Source organism: Triticum aestivum, chromosome 3A (genome assembly GCF_018294505.1).
Source record: "Triticum aestivum cultivar Chinese Spring chromosome 3A, IWGSC CS RefSeq v2.1, whole genome shotgun sequence".
NCBI classification, from domain to species: Eukaryota; Viridiplantae; Streptophyta; class Magnoliopsida; order Poales; family Poaceae; genus Triticum; species Triticum aestivum.
This window is the reverse complement of record NC_057800.1, coordinates 491,576,494-491,604,280: the sequence shown is the minus strand read 5'-3', so window position 1 is coordinate 491,604,280 and position 27,787 is coordinate 491,576,494. Positions and strand designations below refer to the sequence as shown.

The window sequence follows — 27,787 nt, the reverse complement described above, 5'->3', positions numbered from 1 at the left end:
GATATTATCTTTGGTTCTCCTAACAAAGCTTTCAATGAGGAATTTGCCGCTCTCATGACCTCAAAGTTCGAGATGTCCTCCATGGGAGAGTTGAAGTTCTTTCTAGGGTTCGAAGTGAAGCAAAGAAGAGAAGGAACCTTCATCAATCAATCCAAATACACCCAAGACATGCTCAAGAGATTCAAGCTAAGTGACGTCAAGCCGGCCTCCACTCCAATGCCCACCAAGTGCCAACTTGACTTAGATCCCAATGGTAAAGTGGTGGATCAAAAGGTATATCGTTCCATGATTGGTTCCTTGCTTTACCTTTGTGCATCTAGACCGGACATCATGTTGAGTGTGGGAATTTGTGCACGGTTTCAAGCCGCACCTAAGGAAAGTCACTATGTGGCGGTCAAACGAATCTTTCGATATTTGGCTCATACCCCAAACTTTGGCTTATGGTACCCAAGAGGATCAAACTTCAAGCTTGTAGGGTACTCGGATTCCGATTGGGCGGGAGACAAAGTGGATAGGAAGTCCACTTCCGGAGGGTGCCAATTCCTTGGTTGCTCTTTGGTAAGTTGGTCTTCCAAAAAGCAAAGTTGTGTGTCTCTCTCGTCCACTGAGGCGGAGTATGTTGCCGCCGGTAGTTGTTGTGCACAACTTCTATGGATGAGGCAAACTTTAAAGGATTACGGTGTCACTTGTGACAAAGTGCCTCTTTGGTGTGACAATGAAAGTGCCATCAAGATTTCTCTCAACCCAGTGCAACACTTCAAGACGAAGCATATTGAGATTCGGTATCACTTCATCCGGGATCACATTAGGCGAGGAGAGATCGAGCTCAACTATGTCAACACTCATGACAACCTTGCAGATATCTTCACGAAGCCCTTGGATGAAGCAAGATTTCGCGAGTTAAGGCATGAGCTAAATATCATTGATTCGAGCAATGTTGCTTGAACCCGCGCACACCCTATCACGCTCAACTTGTTGTCTAGTTTAGGTGTAGGCATGGACATAGGGGGAGTGTTGTTCTCTCAATGAACTCTCCCTCCCCCCATTATGCATAAATTGATCAAGTCTTTCACTTTAGCCATTGTTGATGGCACTTGTGCTTAAAAGACGAGTTTTGGTCATGGGCCCAAGGTTAAAATCTTCGCGGTGCCATACCTTTTGACTCAAACATAGGTGGCCTCGGCCACCGCCCTCTTGTGAAGAGGTGTGTCTTGGTCGTTTGCTGGTGTGTTTGCCGTTTTTGTCGTTTCGTCGAGCTAAAGCCGTGTCTGTTTAGTTGCCGTGGCGTGCTGGGCGGTACTACCGCTGGTGGTGCGCGGTACTACCGCTTATAAGCGGTACTACCGCCCCCCAGCGCGGTACTACCGCTGAGGGACGGGACAAGGGGGTTAAGTCGGGGCAGGGGGAGGTTTCTTCTCCCCCATACCCACTCACTTCGCCCCTCTTGTCTCTTCCTCTCTCCAGCCTCCTCTCGCCGCAGGAGGGCTCCGGCGGATCTCTGTCTCCGGGGCGTCCCTCTCCATTTCCCTTGGTGGAGTCGATCCCCACCTCGTCCTCTTGCCATGGATGCCGGTATTGCCCCCGTTCTTTCTTTCGTTTTGTTTCCTTTTTAGTTCTTGTTTCTTAGGGGCAATGGTGGTTGCATCTTTAGATTTTTGGCGAAATCTAGGCATGAGTTGGTTGGAGAAGGCAACTAGACTTTCTAGATTAGAGTTTGGTAGGATATTTTTGAATTTGGTAGGCCAGTAGTGCCGGATCTGACCATGGTAGTAGGAAACCACTGTTTCACCGCCTCGTGCTATGAAACTGCTGTTTATCCGCCTCAAGCCGTACTACCGCTTGACCTAGAGCGGTACTACCGCTCCCTTTGGGGCGGTACTACCGCTTGGAGCGGTACTACCGCGGGCAGGTCACGGTACTACCGCTGCATGCCAATTTCCATCATTCTCTTGCCTTACCTTGATCTTTTTGTTGTGTTTGTTGGCTTATGCTCGTTCTTTCTGGTTGTTTCGCGTTGTTCTTGTGTTTGGCTCCAGGTGATGACCGTTTCGAGCAGCAAGGTCGCCGTATCAACCCCGGGCGTGCCACATCAAAACGCTACCGCACCTTAGAGCCTGCTGGTGGTTCCTCGAGCACCCAACCGCCTCCAGCAAGTGCTTCTGCAAGTGTTCCTCCACCTCCTCAGCAATCGAAGCGAGCCACCAACAAGCCAAAAGGGAAGACTGTGACTGAGATGACCAACAAGGAGTTTTGGGAGAAGCGTTGCCGCAACCCCTATGCGGTGGACCAAGAACCCACTTTGGTCAACCGCCCGTTCTGGAACCGTTTTCAGTTTGCCATCTACTTTGATGTGATCAAGGCCAAGAAGAATCTTTTTGTTGATGTTTGCTCCATTGACACTGATGTTATGGAGAAGGATCCGGAGTACTTTGGCGAAGCTCTTCAGATGTGCACTCAGCTAAACATTCTCAGGATCATGCAATTCAATAAGGATTTCGATGCGGATTTGGTGGCTCAATTCTATGCCACGTCCACCTTGGGACGGATGTCGATAGGACTCTGACATGGATGACCAATGGCAAGCTGCTTTCTGTCAAGTGGAAGGCTTTCATGGAGTTACTTGATGTGGTGGATACCGGGCTTGAGACTCCTGTCGGTTTCCGTCCTCACCGCAATGCTACATCCACCCACAAGCAAGCTCTTTGGCCCTACTGCATTGTGAAGGTTCACCTAGTCACTCAGAAGAAGACCTATGAGCTGTCTCCGTATCTGGACATTCTTCATCGCATATTCCGTGAGACTCTCTTCCCTCGGATCGGGAATCTGGATATGGTCCACTCTTACCTCGTGGACATGCTCCTTTTCTGTCAGCATGAGAAGGAAGCAAGCACTGGAGAGAGCCTGGATATCTCTCATGTCATGTGGTCTGAACTTCTATCTGCCGTGTCTGAGCGCAAGTGTCCTATCTATGGTCCATTCATCATGAGGCTCATTGAGAGGGCCTGGGCACAGACTTATCCCAGAGTGCTGCTAGAGACTGGAGACTTGGTGTCTCATGAGATCAAGCGTCTGAGGAAGAAGGACAACTGGACAGCGCCTCACACAGGGGGTCCATCTGCTACTGCTGCCACAGGGGGTCCGTCTGCTGATGCTGCTGCTGCTGCTGCCATGGGGACCGAGGGTGAGGCTGCTACTGATGATCATGAGGAGAACTTTGGCCCCTCTAGTGCAGAACCGTCGTGGGCACAGAAGCTTAAGCGCAAGATGAAGAAGCTTTTCTGCATGGAGTCTCATGGTCAGTACATGACTCATGTGGCGGAGAAGCATGCCAGGACGCGCCACAAGGAGCTCATGCGTCAGATGGGAGCAACTGTTGTCAGTGGGTCTGAGGGTCAGATCACTGAAGAGGAGGACTGGATTCATCAGAATTGCCACTGGACCGACTCCGATGCCGAGCAGTTTTCGACCCACGATGAAGATGCAGAGATGTGATGTTCGAGACCTTCCTCCTCCCATCACCTGGAGTCGTAGTGTCACTCTATGCCCTTTTTGGTGTCTCGCTGCCAAAGGGGGAGAGAGTGTAGGGATTTGCTTCTTGTGTCGTGCTTTGAGTCGTCTTGTGTTTTCTTGTGTGTTCCTTCTTTGGTTTGGTTTGGTGTGAGACCTAAGTCCTAGTCATATGGTGTAAGACATATGCTCCCTATCGCTACCTTATTACTTATGTCATTCAGAGTACTGTAGTTTATTTGAGATGCATGCTTGTCCTGTTTATTCTCTTCTCTCATATATCTTGTGCTTAGTGTTGTTGGACTATAAAATATAGGGGGAGTGTTGATCCGAATGTGTGTGTCGTGCCTTATCTTGGTGCACACATTTTGGGGGAGCCCGTCTATATTTTGTAGTTCTTAGTTTTATTCGTTTTAATTCTTTTCCTTGCGCAAATCCCTTGTTGTCATCAATCCACCAAAAAGGGGGAGATTGTTACGGCATATCTCTCTCAAGGTAGTTTTGGTGATTGATGACAACATGTTTGCGGACTAATCTTGTGCTTTGAATTATTCACAGATTCTCCCCTGGCACGAGACGCTTTCTTCCCCTCGGAGTGTATTTCAAGACGGTGTAGCTCTTTCGTTTCTTTCTCGGTGGACTAGTTGCCTAGAGGGCACCGTACTATCAAGAGGGGGTCCGCTGGGGTTTTGCTTGGGTGGAATCATCACGTACACATCAGCTTCTCACCCTCCGAGCTTTTCCTGTCCATTGAAGAGATCTCTCCTCTCTTCCTTGTTCTGTCTGGGTCTAAGCGGCAGTACCGCGCACCCAGCGGTAGTACCGCTGAGAAGCCACAAGCGGCAGTACCGCTTCGCAGCGGTAGTACCGCTGTGGCTCCATAGCAATAGTACCGCTGGGGGCCTGGCACATCTGCCGTGTCCTCAGCATATTTGAGAGATCCCTTCTCTCTCGCCCGCGCGCCCAGCGGTAGTACCGCACTGCCTGTGGTACTACGGCCGAAGGGTCACAAGCGGCAGTATCGCTCCACAGCGGTACTACCGCCCTTGACCCCACTACCGTAGTACCGCTGGGTAGTCTGGCTCCTACTGCCTCAATTCGAGAGGTCTTTTTCTCATGTCGGGTTTTGCAGCACTAGTCACGGTTGTAGTGGCGGTAGTACCGTTCCAGGAGCGGTAGTACCGCCCTACCACCGCGGTAGTACCGCATTTGGGTCCGTTCCCTACTAAGTCTCCTCAGCGCGGCAGTACCGCTGGTTGGCGCGGCAGTACCGTCGCCTGGTGGTAGTACCGCCCCCTCTCAGCGGTAGTACCGCCCTGTGCGGGGCTGGTTGGTGGGGGGCAACGGGATTGTTGCCCCCACTATAAAAGGGAGTCCTCTTCTTCCTTCTCACTTACCTCTTCCTCCCCAAGCTCCATTTATTGCTCAAGCTCCATTAAATACTCCAAGCTTCATTTCCGCCCGATCTATCTCTCTAGCCAATCAAATTTGTTGATTTGCTCGGGAGTGGTTGAGAAGGCCCCGAACTACACTTCCACCAAGGGATTTTCGATTCCCGCACTCATCCCTAGCGGATCTTGTTACTCTTGGGTGTTTGAGCACCCTAGACGGTTGAGGTCACCTCGGAGCCATATTCCATTGTGGTGAAGCTTCGTGGTCTTGTTGGGAGCCTCCGATTAAGTTGTGGAGATTGCCCCAACCTTGTTTGTAAAGGTTCGGTCGCCGCCTTCAAGGGCACCAATAGTGGAATCATGGCATCTCGCATTGTGTGAGGGCGTGAGGAGAATACGGTGGCCCTAGTGGCTTCTTGGGGAGCATTGTGCCTCCACACCGCTCCAACTGAAACGTACTTCCCCTCAAAAGGAAGGAACTTCGGTAACACATCCTCGTCTCCACCGGATCCACTCTTGGTTATCTCTTACCTTTACTTGTGCAAGCTCTTTATTGTTTCTACCCTTGCTTGCTTGTATGCTTGTTGTTATTGCATCATATAGGTTGCTCACCTAGTTACACATCTAGACAACCTACTTTGATGCAAAGTTTAATATTGGTAAAGAAAAGCTAAAAATTGGTAGTTGCCTATTCACCCCCCCTCTAGTCAACCATATCGATCCTTTCAGCTCCATGCTTGTATAGATTCTTAGCCTTATAATATTCTCTCTAATACTTTTTCAGGCCAGGCTACCAACCAAACATCCCACTTCCAGGCCAGCCTGCCCAGGCACAAAACACATATTCTCCAGGCTCAACTCAGGCACCGAATTTCTCTAGGCAAAGTGGCCAGGACACGAACCAAACATGCCCTTAATAATAAGGTTTCGACGAATACATTGGACTCTACCACAAGCAACACAAACTGGACTAGCAGACCAAGTTAGAGGCATTCATGTGGACTGACCACGGCACATAGCAAGTGGCAGGTGAGAAAACTCTAGAGTTGCTCCTTGGCAGCGCCCCCTGCTGCTCTAGCTCGCTGATGATGCCTTGCACGATCTAACCAACCAAGGGAACCCAACGTCAAAATGAGACCGCTTCCAGGTGCACCTAACTATCAGCAAAGCTAAGCAAATCTGCAAAATCCAAGCTTGCGGAACTCCCTCGATTGCGTGGAATCAAAGATCAGCCACACCTTGTCGAAGTCCTGCGCAACAGAAAATCACAATCAAAAATCTATAACTCAGTTATTACATATTAGCCATATTATTCAGATGCAAAGCTCTTGACATTAGGTCATCAGGTACGACCATGAAGAAAATAACATATAAGGCAAAGAAGAAATGCAATACCATACCCATACCCTCTGAAAAACAGTTATGATCAAAGTCATCCATGAACACTTTATGGCAATCATCATCATGAGATTCCTACAGAGAATAACAGTTATGATGCTATATTATTTATGAATCGCATGCAAAATTAAACAAGGAAAAAGGGTACCTTTCGACCAATACAACAAGTAAAAGCATTGCTCCTACAAAGGGAAACATTGACTACATTTGTGCGCTCAATACTTAGTGGCTCAGTACCAGAGTGATCATTACAACTAGCAAGTGAAATCCAATGAATTGTAGCATGTTCAGTATTACCTACTGAATGAAATATGTAATTGAAATCACCGGGACAAGCTCCTTAATGAGAAGGGGGGAAGATACCTTTTTACTCCGGCGAGCTTCAGGTGAGCTCCTCCACTGGTCCTAATCCATTTTCCTGATCCACACAAGCAAATAAAAAGAATGTCAACAACTCCTCCACTGCATTATAGGACATTAAGTTGTACTAGTAACAACAATGAGAAGTTTGTGAATAAATATACCAAATTTTATAAGGTTGTTAACAAAGCACATTTTCTATCTGTGTGAACATCATAATTATACTAAATCCCATAGTGATTAAATATCTGAATGTATTTGTGACGCCCGGATGATTAGGCTACAATAATTCCACGCTAATGATGCCACATCACCTCGGTTACTGTTACTAATCTCGCGATGGTTCAAAAACAGTTCGAATTCAAATTTAAAATCGAGTCAAACAACTAAAGTTTTCAAAAGTCAAAACTAAAATGTGCTTAATGTGGCAAATAAATCATGGATATTATTGGTGGAGTAACAACATCTTTATAAAATATTTAAATACCCTAAAGTGATTAAAACAACATCAAAACAATTAGTTATACTCCTAATATATTTTACCAAATACTAAACTATTTTTATTCTGAGGTAAAACTTCTTAGAATAGTGGATTAATTTGACACACTATTTTTAGAGCTATTTTCATATTTTACTAAACCAAAAATATAGTGCAACTAAAATAAAACAGAAAGAAAATGAGAAAACAACAACAAAAGGAAAATAAAAGCCCCACCCCTCGCTGGGCCTCGGCCCAGCTGGCCACGGGGCTAGCCAGGCTGCCCAGCCGGCCCACTTGGCCCGCCCCCCCCCCCCACTCACTCCCTTATCCCCTCGCAACCGGAAACCCTAGCCCGATCCACCACCACTCCCCCTCGCCTCCTCCCCCGATTCCCCCTGGATCGGGATCGACCCCTCCACTCTCCCCTCACGCCTCGCTCCTCTCGCTCCCTCCCGATCCGGATCGGGGCGCAACGGCGCCCCCTCGCCGCCGCTCCGCTAAGGCCGCCGCCCCTCCCGGACTCCTCCGCGCCCCTCCTCTCACCTCCCTCGACTGGATCGGGGCAGCGCCCCGCTGCCCACCTCGGCGGGCGCCTCCCATCCCCGCCACCAGGCTGGCGCCCCTCGCCGAGTCCACCCCATCGCCAGACCATGCCGGCAGGGTCCCGCCGGCGCACACTGAACCCGGCCGCAGCCGCTCCCAGCGAGTCGCCCCGCTCCGACGCCCTCCAACGCCGGCAGGCCGCCGGCCACGACCACCACGACCCGTTCCGGCCTCCCCAAGCTCCTCTACTGCTCGATGTGAGCACCTCGCATATCCCCCCAATGATGCCGCTGCTGCTCTTACTTCCTGTTACTGCTGCTCATGCTTAGCTACTGCTGCTCTTGCCGTTGTGTTGTCATTGTCGCTGCGTCGTCCCCTTGTTGCTGGTGCGCCACCGCGCCTTGGCTCCCCTGCCGCCCGCGGGCCTGCTCGTTGCGGCCCCGCACTCCGTTTCCCTCCCACGCCGGCCGGCCACTGGCCTCGCCACGCCCGTGGCTGCCCCCCTGCCTGTCGATCTGGGCGCTCGCCCAGTCGGGCGCCGATGCCCAGCGCCCGCACCCGCGGCAACCGCACGCCCGTTAGCCCCCAGGGCCCTATGACAAAGGGGGCCCGCCCCCAGAACGTTAAAAAAAGTATATAAAAATAAATAAAACAATAATTAAAATAAAAACAAATTTAATTAATTAATTAATTAAATTAAGTTTATGAACCTTAATTAATTAATCTAATTAACCTGTTAGCTTAATTAAACAGTGATTAGTTTAACTAAACCCTAATTAACCTAACAGAGTATGACAGGTGGGTCCCACTGGACCCACGCGTAAGTTTGACTTAGTCAACTCTGTTGACTGCTGACGTCAGCATGACATCATGCTGACATCACAAATCCATTTTTCGAATTAATTAAATAATTAATTAAATTCCAGAAATTAATAAAATCTTTAGAAAATCATATCTTTTAATCCGTAACTCGGATTAAATTATTTTCAACATGAAAGTTGCTTAGAACGACGAGACGAATCCGGATACGCAGCCCGTTCGTCCGCCACGCACCCCTAACCTATCGAACCCGCAACTTTCCCCCTCCGGCTCCTCTGCCCGAAAACACGAAACACCGGGGATATTTTCCCGAATGTTTCCCCCCCTTAACCGGTACCACCTCATACCACGCTAGGGCACGCCTAGCATCGTTACTTGTCTTGTCATGCATCGATATGCATCTGTTTACATGGTATTCATTGTTTATTCCCCCCTCTTCTCTCCGGTAGACTACGAGACCGACGCTGCTGCTGCCCAGTTCGACTACGGAGTTGACGACCCCTCTCTCTTGCGAGAGCAACCAGGCAAGCCCCCCCCCCTTGATCACCAGATATCGCCTATTCTACTCTATACTGCTTGCATTAGAGTAGTGTAGCATGTTACTACTTTTTGTTATACCTATCCTGATGCATAGCCTGTCCTTGTTACTACTGTTGATACCTTTACCCGTAATCCTAAATACTTAGTATATGATGCTAGTTTATCATCATTGGCCCTACATTCTTGTCAGTCTGCCTTGCTATACTATTGGGCCGTGATCACTCGGGAGGTGATCACGGGTATATACTATACATACATACATACTATACAGATGGTGACTAAAGTCGGGTCCGCTCGAAGAGTACCCGCGAGTGATTCACGGATTGGGGGCTGAAAGGACCTTTGTCCCGGCGGCCCTCTGTGTGGATCTTTGTGGCGGAGCGACAGGGCAGGTTGAGACCGCCTAGGAGAGAGGTGGGCCTGGCCCTGTTCGGCGTTCGCGGATACTTAACACGCTTAACGAGATCTTGGTATTTGATCTGAGTTGGCTACGAGCCTATACGCACTAACCATCTACGCGGGAGTAGTTATGGGTATCCCGACGTCGTGGTATCAGCCGAAGCACTTCAGACGTCAGCGAAGGAGCGGCGCGCGCCGAATTGGACTGGAACGCCACTAGGCTAGGTCTGCTTTCGGCCGCCCACGCAACGTGCAGGTGTGCTCAGGGCGATGGGCCCAGACCCCTGCGCGCTTAGGTTTAGACCGGCGTGCTGGCCTCTCTGTTTTGCCTAGGTGGGGCTGCGACGTGTTGATCTTCCGAGGCCGGGCATGACCCAGGAAAGTGTGTCCGGCCAAATGGGATCAAGCATGCTGGGTAAGTTGGTGCACCCCTGCAGGGAAGTTAATCTATTCGAATAGCCGTGATCTTCGGTAACAGGACGACTTGGAGTTGTACCTTGACCTTATGACAACTAGAACCGGATACTTAATAAAATACACCCTTCCAAGTTCCACAGACAACCCGGTGATCGCTTTTCCACAGGGCGACGAGAGGAGGATCACCGGGTAGGTTTATGCTACTGGAGATGCTACTTGGAGATGCTACTTGGAGGACTTCAATCTACTCTCTTCTACATGCTGCAAGACGGAGGCTGCCAGAAGCGTAGTCTTCGACAGGATTAGCTATCCCACTCTTATTCTGGCATTCTGCAGTTCAGTCCACCGATATGGCCCTTTACACATATACCCTTGCATATGTAGTGTAGCTCCTTGCTTGCGAGTACTTTGGATGAGTACTCACGGTTGCTTTTCTCCCTCTTTTCCCTTTTCCCTTCTACCTGGTTGTCGCAACCAGATGCTGGAGCCCTGGAGCCAGACGCCACCGTCGACGACGACCCCTACTACACCGGAGGTGCCTACTTCTACGTGCAGCCCGCTGACGACGACCAGGAGTAGTTAGGAGGATCCCAGGCAGGAGGCCTGCGCCTCTTTCGATCTGTATCCCAGTTTGTGCTAGCCATCTTATGGAAACTTGTTTAACTTATGTCTGTACTCAGATATTGTCGCTTCCGCTGACTCGTCTATGATCGAGCACTTGTATTCGAGCCCTCGAGGCCCCTGGCTTGTATTATGATGCTTGTATGACTTATTTATGTTTTAGAGTTGTGTTGTGATATCTTCCCGTGAGTCCCTGATCTTGATCGTACACATTTGCGTGCATGATTAGTGTACGATTGAATCGGGGGCGTCACAAGTTGGTATCAGAGCCGACTGCCTGTAGGAATCCCCTTTCCAACTCCTTGGCCGAAGTTGAGTCTAGTCATTGCAAAACTTTTACTAACTTGGCTGTGTGCCTTACGGGCCCACGTTGCCATTGGGTGGTATTAGGATCTTTTACTCCTCGTCTATACTCTGGGACTCTGATCTCTCTTCTATTCGGGTTAAATGATTTTCAAAAATCTAACTTTAGGTTCTCGAAAACGCTTTCTCCCGGAGAGCCCCTTCAGTCTAGATGATCGCCGACTGCACATGAAGATTTCAAAGTTACTTTCCGATACTCTTTCGGGACTGCCCATTGCTTTTGCAATTCACTACCATCGAAATATCCCTATGAATAAATTCATACACTGTTCTTACTTAGTCCCCAGTTGTTCTTTTATTACAAGACGCCCCGAAATACTCGTTGTTGTTCTTAGAATACTTATGCCTACTGCCTTGCAGTTTCTTACCACCTGAATACCCATACGGATAATTTCTCGCACTTATCCAGAATCCGCTCATCCCCAGTTGATTCATGTATTTCACAAAAGTCTTCGAAATGCCATTCGATCTTCCGAAAATCCCGAGCAGCCTATTGCTCTTGAAATTCTTGCTTGCTTGCATTATGGTTAATCCCATAAGTCTCGTAATCAGATTGACATTCCTTGTCATTATCATTTGGGTCTGTTGATTCAATATGTTGTGAATGCTCGCAATCCTCAGTCAGGTCCTAGAATTCATCCCTCCGGCTCAGACGTCATTTTGGACATGAGTTGGTTATCAACTAATTAAATTGCCGTCGGTTGTATCCCTAAGTCTATTCAACTATTCTATCCTTAACCAGAGCATTTGCTTCTGATCCCTTGAATTGGAAATCATAAATCCTTTGCGATTGAGCTTTGAATTAGTCAATTGTTCTATCATATGATATCCTTGCATTCTTTCTTCTTCTAGTTGAGTACCGATGCTCACATCAGATCCCTTATGGACCACCAGATCCTTTGTTGGATTTTATCTGACAACGCCCTTCATATTCAATAACCTTGTGAGCCTTTTTTCGGATACATAATGCCTTTAGTAAAATGTATCCTCTGCTTTCTCAACCTTGCTCTGCCTTCGAGTTTGAGCTAATTACTCCTAAAGATTGTGGTATATGTTTCTAAGATGCTCCGATGGGTTGAACATATACCTTCCTTAATTTTTGTGAACCCAAAAGTCTTCATGGGTCATAACCTTCTGGTAATCCGTCAGTTAAACTTTCAAACTCTAATCATTCTTAACTGAGAGAAGTGAATGGAAGGTTATGCATTATGGAAGTGGGAGTTGACCTTGAACTTTGTGTTCATGCCCATGGACACGATGTAGATCTTATCATTAAAGCTTCTCTTAAATTAATTATTCCCTTGGTATAAGTACATCTTATATCTGGGATCTGGCCTTTTGCAATCGTGGTTCCGACCATGATCTCCTTTAAATACCATTTCTCGTGCAAGTTTAAGCACTTGTCTTCTACAGAGTAATACCCCAGTCCAACCTCTACTTTGATTTGTCGTCGAGTATTACCCCTTGGTATCTCAAGAATATCATGGGGCTGCATAACTTATTATGGGTTCTTCATCAACTACTATTTCTCACAGATTCCAATTTTCTCGGGTTCTGGGTTGTCGTCAATCGAGAACAACGATTCCACATTTTGGTTCGATAACCCTAAGTAATTTTCATTGCTTATGATTTTATTAATCCTTTAAGTCTTTCCTAGCCTGATCGGCTAAATTTTAAACCGTACTACCTGGTCCTCCTTTTTGGAGCACAATTTTCGATGATGAGCTAAACCTACGTCGATCTTCCTCGTCATATCAGTTCGCCTTGAACAACAAACTTGATTTCAAGTTTGTGTCCTACACATGGTTCCAATAACCTTCCGCATCATTATTCCTTTGACTTGATGTCGTCACTGATGGATTACATCTTCATGAAATCTCTCGACAAATGTGTCGTGATTATCATCAACCTTATGAGCTCTTCCAGGATATCAATGGAGTTCATGATGAGAAATACCATCCTTGCCCCTGATGATTTGTGTTACCTTTGACCACTTATTTGCCTTCCGTTCAACACAAAATTGTTCGTGTTTTGAGTTATACCTTGAGATCCCTACTATCCAGCATTTGTTCTTCCTTACCTTGGAGTATTACCATCTTTTAATATCAAGGATGTGGTGGGGATTGCTCCACCTCTTAAGAAATTCTTGGTATAGTGATACTTCTCACCATCACCATTCTTTCTTGGTCCTCGGTTGATTCCAACCGGGGTACCAACAAGTGAACTATGCTGTTTGGATTCTGTACTTCTAGCAACCCTATTGCTTTGAAGTTAATGGTCAACCGTTCCTTCTTAGACTATTGATTGTTGAATCACCATTCTGACATTGGTCATGCAGCCCAACCCATATTTCGGGCGCACCTTTCAACCAATGTTTAATTGTGTATGTTGTCCTCGAGCATGCTTCATTATATCATTTGATCGGACAAATGCTATCTCCTTATCCACATAATTGAGGAGATGCATCTTTTTGGGTACCTCGTTGAATTATCGTTGAGTCCGTCAGCCACTTGCTCATCCTCTCCTTGGTTTAATGATGAACTCTGGTTTCGGAACTTGCTTCCATAGTTCATTTCCTGAGAATCTTGAAATGTCTTTTCGTCTATTTGTGTTGCACCTTTTCTTCTCGGACATCCTGAGTCTGAGGTATCATGACACCAACCGGATCTGAATCTCGATCAGATATGATGGTTGGGACAACTTTTCAAGAGTTATAACATTGGTCCCTATATGCCCCGGTAAGGTGATGTCATGCCTAACACACCGGACCAGAGGACTTAGTGTTATAGTTTCCTTTGTAACAAGGTTAATCATTTTTCCATGAGGAAACTAAATGCCTGTTTAATGAGTTTATCCTGATGGATCCTTTGTGTATCCAAAATCCGATTTTGCTTGAAGACCATGTCAATGCTATCTCGAAGCATATCTGTGGTACTCCAATTTTCAACAAGAACATTTAAAGCCCAATGCTAAATGTTTCTTGATAAATTATCCAAACACCGTTGTATGGGTAATGTCAGGAAAATTTCTCTTCCCTTTCCTAAAGGGGTTTTCTACGTTATATCCCGTCATGAATATCATGCGTTGCTTGCCCTTGGGAAGGATATACCCCATGATATATGTGTTTAAACACATTTTCCTTTTCATTGTTCTGTTTAATCTGATAATCTTATTTTCCTTTCCATTGGTTTGTTTTAACCTTTCTTGTGATCTATATAATCTAAGTAGTATTATTCTCCTGCTTATGTAAACACCTCGGTGTACAACTCTGTCAGTAAGACCCTGTTACTATTGTTGATGACATTTCAGTAACCACCGATGGACGAGAACTTTGCCTATTGGTCCGCCTCGTTTCAACGAGCAGGAAAATGGTTCTCCTTGTCCCTCGCCTTGGTACCGATGTAGTTGCTGACATATAACTGACAGGCTAACCTCTGACATGCCTTACTTGCATGATCGTGCAAGACATCACCGCCTTCCTACTTTTAACCCACATGGTGGGCCCATAACCCACAGTTCCACAGGATCGAAACCTGACTCTCCTGTACAACCTGATGTCAAAGTTATTCCTCGTGCTTGACTTTGTATGTAATTCACGGGCCACTTGCCTGTTGATCTATTCTGGTATCGGAGACAATACTTATTCCCGTTGCTCGGAACCCCTTTCGCACTCTGCTTCAGGCAATGAATGATTGCCTATCCGCTTGAAACTTTTTATTACACCGTCTTACTTTGCTCTCGATGTGTGTCATTTGTTCAACTCGAGAGATACTCATATGTTCATTCTTGGGATACCCCCAGATGAATTTCCCTTATAACATCCTATCATTGTAGAGCTGCCCCGTACCTATTCGTAAGTACGATGGAGTTCCTGAAGAAAGCACGCCGACTTCATCATGTTGACCTAAAGCAGAGAAATAAAGACATCAATATATTGGACCGGCCTCTTCGAGAAGAGCAACCAAGACTGAGAAGACCCGTTAGAATTTCGTAACCTGAATTTTCCCGTTAGTCCCCCTCTTAAATCTCGGGACGAGATTTCTTGTAGTGGAGGAGAATTGTGACGCCCGGATGATTAGGCTACAATAATTCCATGCTAATGATGCCACATCACCTCGGTTACTGTTACTAATCTCGCGATGGTTCAAAAACGGTTCGAATTCAAATTTAAAATCGAGTCAAACAATTAAAGTTTTCAAAAGTCAAAACTAAAATGTGCTTAATGTGGCAAATAAATCATGGATATTATTGGTGGAGTAACAACATCTTTATAAAATATTTAAATACCCTAAAGTGATTAAAACAACATCAAAACAATTAGTTATACTCCTAATATATTTTACCAAATACTAAACTATTTTTATTCTGAGGTAAAACTTCTTAGAATAGTGGATTAATTTGACACACTATTTTTAGAGCTATTTTCATATTTTACTAAACCAAAAATATAGTGCAACTAAAATAAAACAGAAAGAAAATGAGAAAACAACAACAAAAGGAAAATAAAAGCCCCACCCCTCGCTGGGCCTCGGCCCAGCTGGCCACGGGGCTAGCCAGGCCGCCCAGCCGGCCCACTTGGCCCGCCCCACCTCACTCACTCCCTTATCCCCTCGCAACCGGAAACCCTAGCCCGATCCACCACCACTCCCCCTCGCCTCCTCCCCCGATTCCCCCTGGATCGGGATCGACCCCTCCACTCTCCCCTCACGCCTCGCTCCTCTCGCTCCCTCCCGATCCGGATCGGGGCGCAACGGCGCCCCCTCGCCGCCGCTCCGCTAAGGCCGCCGCCCCTCCCGGACTCCTCCGCGCCCCTCCTCTCACCTCCCTAGACTGGATCGGGGCAGCGCCCCGCTGCCCACCTCGGCGGGCGCCTCCCATCCCCGCCACCAGGCTGGCGCCCCTCGCCGAGTCCACCCCATCGTCGGACCATGCCGGCAGGGTCCCGCCGGCGCGCACTGAACCCGGCCGCAGCCGCTCCCAGCGAGTCGCCCCGCTCCGACGCCCTCCAACGCCGGCAGGCCGCCGGCCACGACCACCACGACCCGTTCCGGCCTCCCCAAGCTCCTCTACTGCTCGATGTGAGCACCTCGCATATCCCCCCCCATGGTGCCGCTGCTGCTCTTACTTCCTGTTACTGCTGCTCATGCTTAGCTACTGCTGCTCCTGCCGTTGCGTTGCCGTTGTCGCTGCGTCGTCCCCTTGTTGCTGGTGCGCCACCGCGCCCCGGCTCCCCTGCCGCCCGCGGGCCTGCTCGTTGCGGCCCCGCACTCCGTTTCCCTCCCACGCCGGCCGGCCACGGGCCTCGCCACGCCCGTGGCTGCCCCCCCCTGCCTATCGATCTGGGCGCTCGCCCAGTCGGGCGCCGATGCCCAGCGCCCGCACCCGCGGCAACCGCACGCCCGTTAGCCCCCAGGGCCCTATGACAAAGGGGGCCCGCCCCCAGAACGTTAAAAAAAGTATATAAAAATAAATAAAACAATAATTAAAATAAAAATAAATTTAATTAATTAATTAATTAATTAATTAATTAAATTAATTAAGTTAATTAACCTTAATTAATTAATCTAATTACCCTGTTAGCTTAATTAAACAGTGATTAGTTTAACTAAACCCTAATTAACCTAACAGAGTATGACAGGTGGGTCCCACTGGACCCACGCGTAAGTTTGACTTAGTCAACTCTGTTGACTGCTGACGTCAGCGTGACATCATGCTGACATCACAAATCCATTTTTCGAATTAATTAAATAATTAATTAAATTCCAGAAATTAATAAAATCTTTAGAAAATCATATCTTTTAATCCGTAACTCGGATTAAATTATTTTCAACATGAAAGTTGCTCAGAACGACGAGACGAATCCGGACACGCAGTCCGTTCGTCCGCCACGCACCCCTAACCTATCGAACCCGCAACTTTCCCCCTCCGGCTCCTCTGCCCGAAAACACGAAACACCGGGGATATTTTCCCGAATGTTTCCCCCCCTTAACCGGTACCACCTCATACCACGCTAGGGCACGCCTAGCATCGTTACTTGTCTTGTCATGCATCGATATGCATCTGTTTACATGGTATTCATTGTTTATTCCCCCCTCTTCTCTTCGGTAGACTACGAGACCGACGCTGCTGCTGCCCAGTTCGACTACGGAGTTGACGACCCCTCTCTCTTGCCAGAGCAACCAGGCAAGCCCCCCCCCTTGATCACCAGATATCGCCTATTCTACTCTATACTGCTTGCATTAGAGTAGTGTAGCATGTTACTACTTTTTGTTATACCTATCCTGATGCATAGCCTGTCCTTGTTACTACTGTTGATACCTTTACCCGTAATCCTAAATACTTAGTATAGGATGCTAGTTTATCATCATTGGCCCTACATTCTTGTCAGTCTGCCTTGCTATACTATTGGGCCGTGATCACTCGGGAGGTGATCACGGGTATATACTATACATACATACATACTATACAGATGGTGACTAAAGTTGGGTCCGCTCGAAGAGTACCCGCGAGTGATTCACGGATTGGGGGCTGAAAGGACCTTTGTCCCGACGGTCCTCTGTGTGGATCTTTGTGGCGGAGCGACAGGGCAGGTTGAGACCGCCTAGGAGAGAGGTGGGCCTGGCCCTGTTCGGCGTTCGCGGATACTTAACACGCTTAACGAGATCTTGGTATTTGATCTGAGTTGGCTACGAGCCTATACGCACTAACCATCTACGCGGGAGTAGTTATGGGTATCCCGACGTCGTGGTATCAGCCGAAGCACTTCAGACGTCAGCGACGGAGCGGCGCGCGCCGAATTGGACTGGAACGCCACTAGGCTAGGTCTGCTTTCGGCCGCCCACGCAACGTGCAGGTGTGCTCAGGGCGATGGGCCCAGACCCCTGCGCGCTTAGGTTTAGACCGGCGTGCTGGCCTCTCTGTTTTGCCTAGGTGGGGCTGCGACGTGTTGATCTTCCGAGGCCGGGCATGACCCAGGAAAGTGTGTCCGGCCAAATGGGATCAAGCGTGCTGGGTAAGTTGGTGCACCCCTGCAGGGAAGTTAATCTATTCGAATAGCCGTGATCTTCGGTAACAGAACGACTTGGAGTTGTACCTTGACCTTATGACAACTAGAACCGGATACTTAATAAAACACACCCTTCCAAGTTCCACAGACAACCCGGTGATCGCTTTTCCACAGGGCGACGAGAGGAGGATCACCGGGTAGGTTTATGCTACTGGAGATGCTACTTGGAGATGCTACTTGGAGGACTTCAATCTACTCTCTTCTACATGCTGCAAGACGGAGGCTGCCAGAAGCGTAGTCTTCGACAGGATTAGCTATCCCCCTCTTATTCTGGCATTCTGCAGTTCAGTCCACCGATATGGCCCTTTACACATATACCCTTGCATATGTAGTGTAGCTCCTTGCTTGCGAGTACTTTGGATGAGTACTCACGGTTGCTTTTCTCCCTCTTTTCCCCTTTCCCTTCTACCTAGTTGTCGCAACCAGATGCTGGAGCCCTGGAGCCAGACGCCACCGTCGACGACGACCCCTACTACACCGGAGGTGCCTACTTCTACGTGCAGCCCGCTGACGACGACCAGGAGTAGTTAGGAGGATCCCAGGCAGGAGGCCTGCGCCTCTTTCGATCTGTATCCCAGTTTGTGCTAGCCATCTTATGGCAACTTGTTTAACTTATGTCTGTACTCAGATATTGTCGCTTCCGCTGACTCGTCTATGATCGAGCACTTGTATTCGAGCCCTCGAGGCCCCTGGCTTGTATTATGATGCTTGTATGACTTATTTATGTTTTAGAGTTGTGTTGTGATATCTTCCCGTGAGTCCCTGATCTTGATCGTACACATTTGCGTGCATGATTAGTGTACGATTGAATCGGGGGCGTCACAGTATTTTAACAAATTCTATAGTTGTCAACAAATTCCAAGAGAACTTGAAATTTCTGAACCTTCCACTTTCAGTCGATGATGGGCTGGCTCGTTGAAAAAAAACAGGAATGCAAGCATAACCTTGACTAGACTGGATCCTGAATATCTTGTACAACTATGAGTAAAAGCAAACTAAACATCACCAGTTTCCTACTGAAAGTTTAAACTTATGTATGTCAGAGTGGCTGGTGAGTGGTGACTATGTATTTTCGGGTTATACAGAAAATAAGGGCAAGATCAAGACAACATGTTGCAAGACATTGAACAAAGCAAAAAGATTCAGATAAAGAGTAGAGCAAATACATGGAGATTCAGATTGAGCCACATGCTGGTGAGTGGGAGGGGGAGTGGACGCTGCCTACCCACGGATTGGTGGCCGGTGTTGGGCGTCATCGGCTGCTCGACGGAGGGAGCCGCTGCAGGGGGCGGTGGGGCAGGGAGGCATCGGGCAGGATCGGCACACCACAGCAGAGGGTTTCTAGGGAGGCGGCACACCGCTGCAGGGGGCGCCGGGCTGGAACCCTCGTAGCAGGAGCGAATCCAGGGAGGCGGGCCGGTGGTTGCTTCCCTCCTGGATTGGGGCCGCCGCGGGATACACGGAGACGAGTGGATCAGACGATATTGCGATGGGCAATTTACCAAATTATTAGTGACGGATCTACCCTTCGAAAAATTAACTGGTCCCACCAAGAAATTGTACCGGTCCCACCGTTAAATGTAATTTTCCGTAATTTTTGTTTTGTAACTCCTTGTAACTCATATTTTTCCACCGTCGGATTAAGGCGAATGGACGGCTTGTAAAATCGCCAATCACTGTAACAGTTGTATAATGATGGAACCTTGGTTCGGCGGGAATTCTTGGCAGATCTCACGGCAAGACATGAATAATCGTATTGTAATTGTAAAATGTTGTGGACCATTCCAATTTTTTCCTTTCTAAATTATGCTACATTGTACAATACCCAACAACTTTGAACACACACCTTTGAAATCAGGGGTCCCGCCACTGTTACAGGAATAATCAGGAGGCCATCCATTTATTTAGCAACCACGCACGCATCCAGACAACATAAGCGACGTCCTGTCAGTTTCGCTTGGCTAACACATATTAGCGCCCAACGCTCATCACCACAGGCATGCCAAGAGGGAGATAAGCTAAGCACAAGTAGCTAGCTAGCAGCTGCTAGGAGGAGGAGAAACATCAATCAACATAGCATAATGGATGACGAAGCCATGAGAGGCAGAGGGGAGGATGCAGAGAAGGGCGAGAGGGAGAGGAAGACCGAGGGGGCTAGGAAGGTGCCCTTCTTCAGCATGTTCAGGTACGCCAGCCGTGCCGACATGGCTCTGATGGCCGTCGGCACCGTGGCGGCCATGGTTAATGGCATGGGCGACCCGCTCATGACCGTCGTCTTCGCCGCGGTCATCGACTGTTTTGGTGCCGGCGACAACGTCCTCCAGCGGGTCAGCAAGGTATCGACGTATACCTTTTTGAGAGTATCTCTAGTTCAGTTCATCATGAAACTCCCCTGAGAACAGATGTCACCGCAGGCAAATCACAGGGTATGCAATAGATTGTTGCCTCATGTGCTAGCAAGTACTCCCTCTGTAAAACTGCAAAAACGTCCTACATTAGTTTACAAAGAGACTAGCAAGGATGAAACGTGCATGTACGGCACATGACATAATCAACTGGTTTCCGACAAAAATAAGATATAATCAACCGGAGATAAGTAGATAAACCCTGATGCTCAATTGTAACATGCCCCCTTCAATTTTATCCTATTATTATTGACCTAGCAGATAGAAGACAATAGCTTTTTTGCAGGTCAACAAGCTCCATGGCACCCCTTATTCTTACCCTCCAACATTGCTTTGAGATCTATGCTAACCAACGAACTTACTACATGAAAGTCTCTCTTTTTCGTTTCTCTCAAATGAAACAACATATGGACTCCAAACTTTGCAGGTCAACCAAACTTTAGAACTTCAATGTGTGAAAAAACTTTCAGATTTTTTGGTCCGACATAAATATACAAAATGAGATTATTATGTTTGAGCAAAAAGTTATTATACTTATTTACTCCCTCCGTCCCAAAATAAGTGACTCAACTTTGTACTAACTTTGTACAGTATGATGCATGAAAAATTCCAAAAGTTTTTCCCACATTATAGTTAGAATATTTTGTTGTCCTGCAAAGTTTGAAGTTCATATGTTGTTTTATTTGGGATATAAAAAAAAAGACAAAAGTGCTTGCATGGGTCATGACGCAGAAAATGGGCGTCTAGATAAGGGGTGCCATGGAGCTCGGCCTAGGCAACAACTTTCCGATAAAGAAAAGAAGACAAAATATGCTTACGTGAGAAAACAAATAATGACACACATTAATCTCAAACCCTCAGTTCTACTTCCTATGATAACCAAAGAACGCCCCAGTAGTTCACATACTAATTTATTTTTGACATTTGCTTTCTCCAGGTTGTTATGTACTACATCTATTTGGGAATTGGGACGGCACTAGCTTCATTTCTCCGTAAGTACACTTCCACTCGTAGACTAATGTTTCTAGAATTGATAGTCAAAACTCAACCCTATTCTGTTCTGAACTGAAAGCTCAACATGGCACGTGATAAACAGTCGAGCACTCAAAAAGAATCAACAAATAAAATATTGACATTCACTATTGTAATCCACACACTGAGAATATAAATTGGCTACAAATGATTGAATACTAGTTGCTATTAATCCAGTAATATTCATGTATTGTACATTGGTGTCAGTGTCTCACAACTTTGATGTTTCCAAGAATCGACAGACCTGTTCATATCCAAGTACCCTAACAATAGCATGACTTACCAGGCAGATCTGAAACCTCATGAAATAATTGATTCTCAACAATAACAAAATAAAAAAATAATGCATGAAATCTACCACAATTGAAATTTAAAACTTACAACTAGCAGTAATTTTCCAATTTTAACTTGAACCAAAATACCGAGCAGTACGAAGGAGTTGCATAATCTCTGCTTTTAGTTCGATTGCATTCACACTCAACAGAATTTCAATGGAGTGGCTGAAAGCCTTAAACATTAACCTGCTTGCTACCTGTGCCAGAGGTGTCATGCTGGACAATGACTGGAGAAAGGCAGTCAATACGCATCCGATCTCTATACCTCGAAGCTGTTCTAAAACAGGATGTTTCATTCTTTGATGTGGAGATGACAACTGGGGAAGCAATTTCTAGAATGTCTGCGGACACTGTAATGGTCCAAGATGCCCTTGGAGAGAAGGTAACAAATGCATTAGACAACATAGATAAAATACCTTAATAGATCTATGTTTTGTAAATGCATCAGTTGATTTCAAGTAAATATGGATTCCTCGTGTTCAGGTAGGCAAGTATGCACAGCTTTTGACAACCTTTGTTGGATGTTTTATCATCGGATTCGTAAGAGGCTGGATGTTAGCTCTTGTTATGCTCGCATGCATACCTCCAAATATTCTGTCTTTTGCAATTATGTCTCGGTTACGTTCTCAAATATCAGCCAGGAGGCAGGCATCATATGCCGATGCGGGCAATGTCGTCGAGCAGACCATTGGAGCTATAAGAACGGTGGGTTCTAAACATTTGAATTATGTATAACTACTTTATCGTCAGTTGCGAGGCCGAGCATCTGCTCAGGCGGCTAGCTTGAGCAGGTGTGCTCATAGGCCCACCCACCCACTTTTCGAGGTGCAACCTCCGCAGGGTGGTGCTCAGATTTCTTCTAATATAAAAAATGAAACCAGGGCAAGTCCCTGGTTGGTCGAGTTTACTAAAAAATATGGCAACATTTCAAAGCAGGTTATCTCCTTCAATGGTGAGAAGAAAGCAATCGCATTGTACAACACTCTCACAAAAAGGGCATATAAGGCTACAGTCTTGGAAGGGATTGCCACTGGTCTAGGAACAGGCGGTATCTTTTCTGTTTTCTTCTGCGGTTACTCTCTAGCCTTTTGGTATGGTGCTAAGTTAATCATCAACGAAGGTTATACTGGAGGGCAAGTCGTCAATATCGTACTTGCAATGTTAACTGGTTCAATGTGAGCTTCCAATTTTCTATCATATAGTGTTGTCAATGATAATATGAGATGTCAGAGTAAAGTAGCAATTAGTCTTGCACAAATAAAACTCCAAACTCTTCTTAACCTAAAAACAAGAATGCTACATTTATTTATTAAAAGCATAAAAAAAATCTAAATCTGGAAAATTTACTAGAAACTATTTCTAAATTACCCCATCACTGCTATGAATATAGTTTACATAGTTGATATTACTATTGGTAGCGAAGTGATGGGCCTAACATTTTTGTCAGTCAAATAACATGCACAACTAGAATCTATTTCAAAATATGAAAATAATGAGGATAACCAATAGTATATGCTAGGATTGAATCTATAGTAAATACTAACACAGGCCTTAATTTGTAACAGGGCTATAGGTACCGCATCGCCCTCAATTTCTGCTATTGCAGAAGGGCAATCTGCAGCATATAGGTTGTTTGAGATAATGAACAAAGAACCAAAGATTGACATCACCGACACTTCTGGAATAGTATTGGACGATATCAGGGGCGATGTTGAACTCAACAATGTGTTCTTTAGATATCCTGCAAGGCCTGAGCAGTTGATACTTAATGGGTTGTCTCTACATGTACCTAGTGGTACTACAATGGCTATAGTTGGAGAGAGTGGAAGTGGTAAATCAACAATAATTAGTCTGGTGGAGAGATTCTACGACCCACAAGCTGGCAATGTGCTGATAGATGGAATCAACATCAAGAGTATGAAACTCCAGTGGATAAGAGGAATGATCAGTCTTGTTAGCCAAGAACCATTGCTTTTTATGACCTCCATCAAAGATAACATAACCTATGGTAAAGAGGATGCTACGCTTGAAGAGATCAAGAGAGCAGCTGAGCTTGCAAATGCAACAAATTTCATCGAAAAGTTGCCTAATGTACTTACATAAAAAAATAGTTAGTTACAAAGTACCTTAATCAAGTTTGCTGTAACTAATGCTTATCTGATTTCCACATGATACAGGCGTATGAGACAATGGTTGGTCAGAATGGTGCTCAACTTTCTGGAGGGCAGAAACAAAGGATTGCCATTGCAAGAGCGATCCTTAAAAATCCAAGAGTCCTTCTGTTGGATGAAGCTACTAGTGCTTTGGATATGGAGTCTGAGCGGGTAGTTCAAGAAGCATTAAATCGGATCATGGTAGGGATAACTACACTCATTGTTGCTCATCGGCTGAGTACAGTCAGAAATGCAGATTGCATAGCAGTGGTTCATCAAGGAAAGGTAGCTGAACGAGGTAAGAGATACTTCCACACCCAATATATGGTTTTCTTCTTCCTGGAACCTAGTCCATTCTTTTCCTTCACAATTTATTTCATGCAGGTGTCCATGATGACCTGATAAAGGATCCTGATGGAGCTTATTCTCATCTTATTCGGCTACAACAGGCCAATACTGAAGAAACACCTGAGATGCCATATGTGGCAGGTTCAAGATTCAAAAGTACAAGTTTATCTTTGGAACAGTCTATCAAGGATTCTCCCAGGAATAGAAGACAACACTCCAGTAAATCCGTTGGACTGTCTAGATCGGATGATTTGTTCAGGCATGTTGCTAGCAGAGAGGAACACCTGGAAATTGGTGATAGTGAGGCTCCAAAGAAAGCACCAATTGGACGCCTTTTTAATCTTAGCAGGCCAGAAGCACCAATTCTCCTGTTAGCTATCATAGCTGCCACTGTGCATGGACTTCTTTTCCCATCATTCAGTATTATGATGTCTGGTGGTATAAGAACATTCTACTATCCAGCACACCAACTTCGAAAAGATTCAACATTTTGGGCATTGATGTGCCTTCTGATGGCAATCATTTCCCTGGTTTCAATCCAATTGGAATTTTACTTATTTGGAGTAGCCGGTGGGAAACTTATAGAACGTGTCCGTGCTTTGTCTTTCCAAAGCATCATTCATCAAGAGGTTGCTTGGTTTGATGATCCTTCGAATTCCAGGTTTCATACTCTCCTTTTTCTCCTAACAAGTTTATGTCTTCTCTAACATCGGGGATATTAAGTTTTGCTTCTAACTTTTACAGTGGCGCACTTGGTGCAAGGTTGTTTATTGATGCTTTGAACATCCGACGCCTTGTAGGAGATAACTTGGCCGTGCTAGTGCAGTGTACAGTAACACTTATTTGTGGCTTTGGCATAGCATTTGCTTCGGACTGGAAGCTTACACTGAGTATCATAGGTGTCATTCCTTTTCTGGGTTTGCAGAATTATATCCAATTGAGGTTTCTGAAAGGGTTCGGTGAAGATGCTAAGGTGAAATCAGATAAAACCACGTTATGAACATAAATGTTTTATTTATTAAAGAAAAGGAAACAATGCTTGATGCTTTTCACATTAGATAAAGGTGTCCACTTTTCCAAACAACATGAAATCTCCTATTACTAGTCACATATTCGAAGCTTAGCATCAACAGAAAGTGGTAGTTAGAAGTATGAGTTATAAAATAATCTCTCCCAACTAATGATTGTTACAGGTGATGTATGAAGATGCAAGTCAAGTTGTGGCTGAAGCAATTGGTAGTATTCGAACTGTAGCATCTTTTGGTGCAGAGAAGAGAGTGATTACCATATACAGCCAAAAATGCCAGGCTTCAATGAAACAGGGAATTAGAAGTGGAATGGTCGGAGGTGTTGGTTTCAGTTTCTCAAATTTAATGTTGTATCTCACATATGCTCTTTGTTTCTATGTTGGTGCACAGTTTGTACATGACGGCAAATCAACCTTTCAAAATGTTTTCAGAGTAAGATATACACGGTTGGTATGTGAGGTCATTTTATTCAGTGACTTGATAAATCGATCTGGTACTGGCAGGTTTACTTTGCCTTGGTTTTCACCGCTTTTGGAATTTCCCAAACAAGTGACATGGCATCAGACTCAACAAAAGGTCGAGAATCTGCGACATCCATACTAGCATTCATAGACAGGAAGCCCAAAATTGACTCGACCAGTGATGAAGGTATAAAGCTAGAAAAAGTTGATGGCACCATAGAGTTCAACCATGTAAGGTTCAAGTACCCATCCCGACCAGATGTCCAAATATTCAGCGACTTCACTTTGGGTATTGCTTCCGGAAAGGTACACCCAACTTGACACTTGTCCTGATGTCTTGTAGAATTAAAAGTTTACTACTCATTCACTGCAAATTGGGGAGAGAAGTCATGTGCCTAGTTTACTGTCTGGCATGAAGATTAGACCATGCAGCAGCACACATCGACGTATTATCCTGCTATGTGTTTCGCAAAAGGGTTGTAGCAACCTTGAACTGCTTTATTTTAACATCAATGACATGAAGAACATCAAGTGCTGCAAAAACTTTGTTAGTGTACTCCATGTGTTAGAATGTCCACCTATGAGTTTCACATAATTCTAGAGAGGTGACACCAATTTCATGTAGCACTGTACAAATGTTCAAGTTTAAACACCATGTTCACAAGAAAAAGTAAAATAAGCAATGAGATGAAGTTAGAAAACAGGAAAGTCAAGAAAGGAGATAAAGTTGCTATGCATTAAGATTTTTCTTTGTCAGTTATTTCGCCCCTTGGAAGGGCTGGCCTGGCACAATGGTAGAATATTGTGTGACCTGGAGGTCCTGGGTTCGAGCCAGCCTCCTTGCAGAAATATTATGCAAGGGTAAGGCTTTCTAGAAATCCCCTTCCCCAGACCCCCAACTTGTGTGGGAGCTTTCAGCACTGGGCACGCCCTTTTTTCAGTTGTTTCTTTGCATTTATATTTCCGTCCATGGTTGTACTGCACGTGTTAAAACTGATTATTATGTGCAGACTACTGCACTTGTCGGAGAGAGTGGAAGTGGCAAGTCCACAGTAATTGCTTTGCTGGAGCGATTCTATGATCCGGACTCTGGCACAATCTCACTAGACGGAACAGAACTCAGAAAGTTAACACTGAGTTGGTTAAGAGACCAAATGGGACTAGTAAGCCAAGAACCAGTACTTTTCAATGACACAATTCGTGCCAACATAGCATATGGAAAGCGAGGAGAAGCAACTGAAGAAGAGATAATCACCGTGGCCAAGGCAGCCAACGCTCATGAGTTCATATCGAGCTTGCCACAGGGATACAACACTAACGTTGGTGAGAGAGGAACACAACTATCTGGTGGGCAAAAGCAACGGGTAGCTATTGCCAGGGCGATCTTGAAGGACCCTAGAATACTTCTGCTCGACGAAGCAACAAGCGCCCTGGATGCTGAATCAGAGCATATTGTTCAAGATACACTGGACCAAGTGATGGTCAGCAGGACCACCATTGTCGTAGCACACTGCCTGTCGACGATCAAAGGAGCAGATATGATCGCAGTTATCAAAGATGGTTCAGTTGCCGAGAAGGGGAAGCATGAATCTCTCATGGGCATCAAGGGTGGAGTCTACGCATCACTGGTCGAACTACACTCGAAGGCGGCATAAGAGGATGTGCGGATATTTATTGTTCCTTTCTTGTTTTCCGAACTACGAGATGAAAAATGCATGTGTCAGTTTGTATTACAATTCGTGCAATGTAAATTGCACATAAATTTCAAGGGCATTCGCCTAAATTCTAGTTTTATTTTAGGCCTATGACATCAGAGGCGAGATTGCCCCAGCATGTGTTTCAGACTTTCAGTTGTTAAGGGGTACCAGAGATCGATGCATCATAGTACAAAAGAAACACATCATTCCAGTCATTCAACATCCATCTACGAAAGAACTGGTGAACATCAACAATCGACAATTCCACTAGCCAAAAATTAACGATGTAGGGTAATGGGAAGAGTATAACGGCGTAACCTGTCGTTCTGGAACAGCGGACGCCAAGCTTAGCCGCGGCGCACCAACTCCGCCGGCGATCCCGTCGTTCCCGCACTCATGGTGCCGCCCCGGGCCGCCGGAGAC

The 27,787-nt window shown here is 46.1% G+C and overlaps 1 protein-coding gene across 1 annotated transcript; it reads left to right on the top strand.

Moving 5' to 3' along the window:
- Nucleotides 1–19,963: 19,963 nt before the first annotated feature.
- On the top strand, nt 19,964–27,466 carry LOC123061800 (ABC transporter B family member 4). The gene is made up of 12 exons (XM_044485067.1): nt 19,964–20,241; nt 21,248–21,302; nt 21,884–22,059; nt 22,161–22,382; nt 22,614–22,852; nt 23,243–23,768; nt 23,855–24,128; nt 24,215–24,839; nt 24,923–25,151; nt 25,372–25,638; nt 25,710–25,973; nt 26,678–27,466. The coding sequence occupies exons 1-12, from the start codon at nt 19,987–19,989 to the stop codon at nt 27,320–27,322; spliced, it is 3,777 nt and encodes a 1,258-aa protein (XP_044341002.1). The 5' UTR covers nt 19,964–19,986; the 3' UTR covers nt 27,323–27,466.
- The last annotated feature ends 321 nt before the right edge of the window (nt 27,467–27,787 follow it).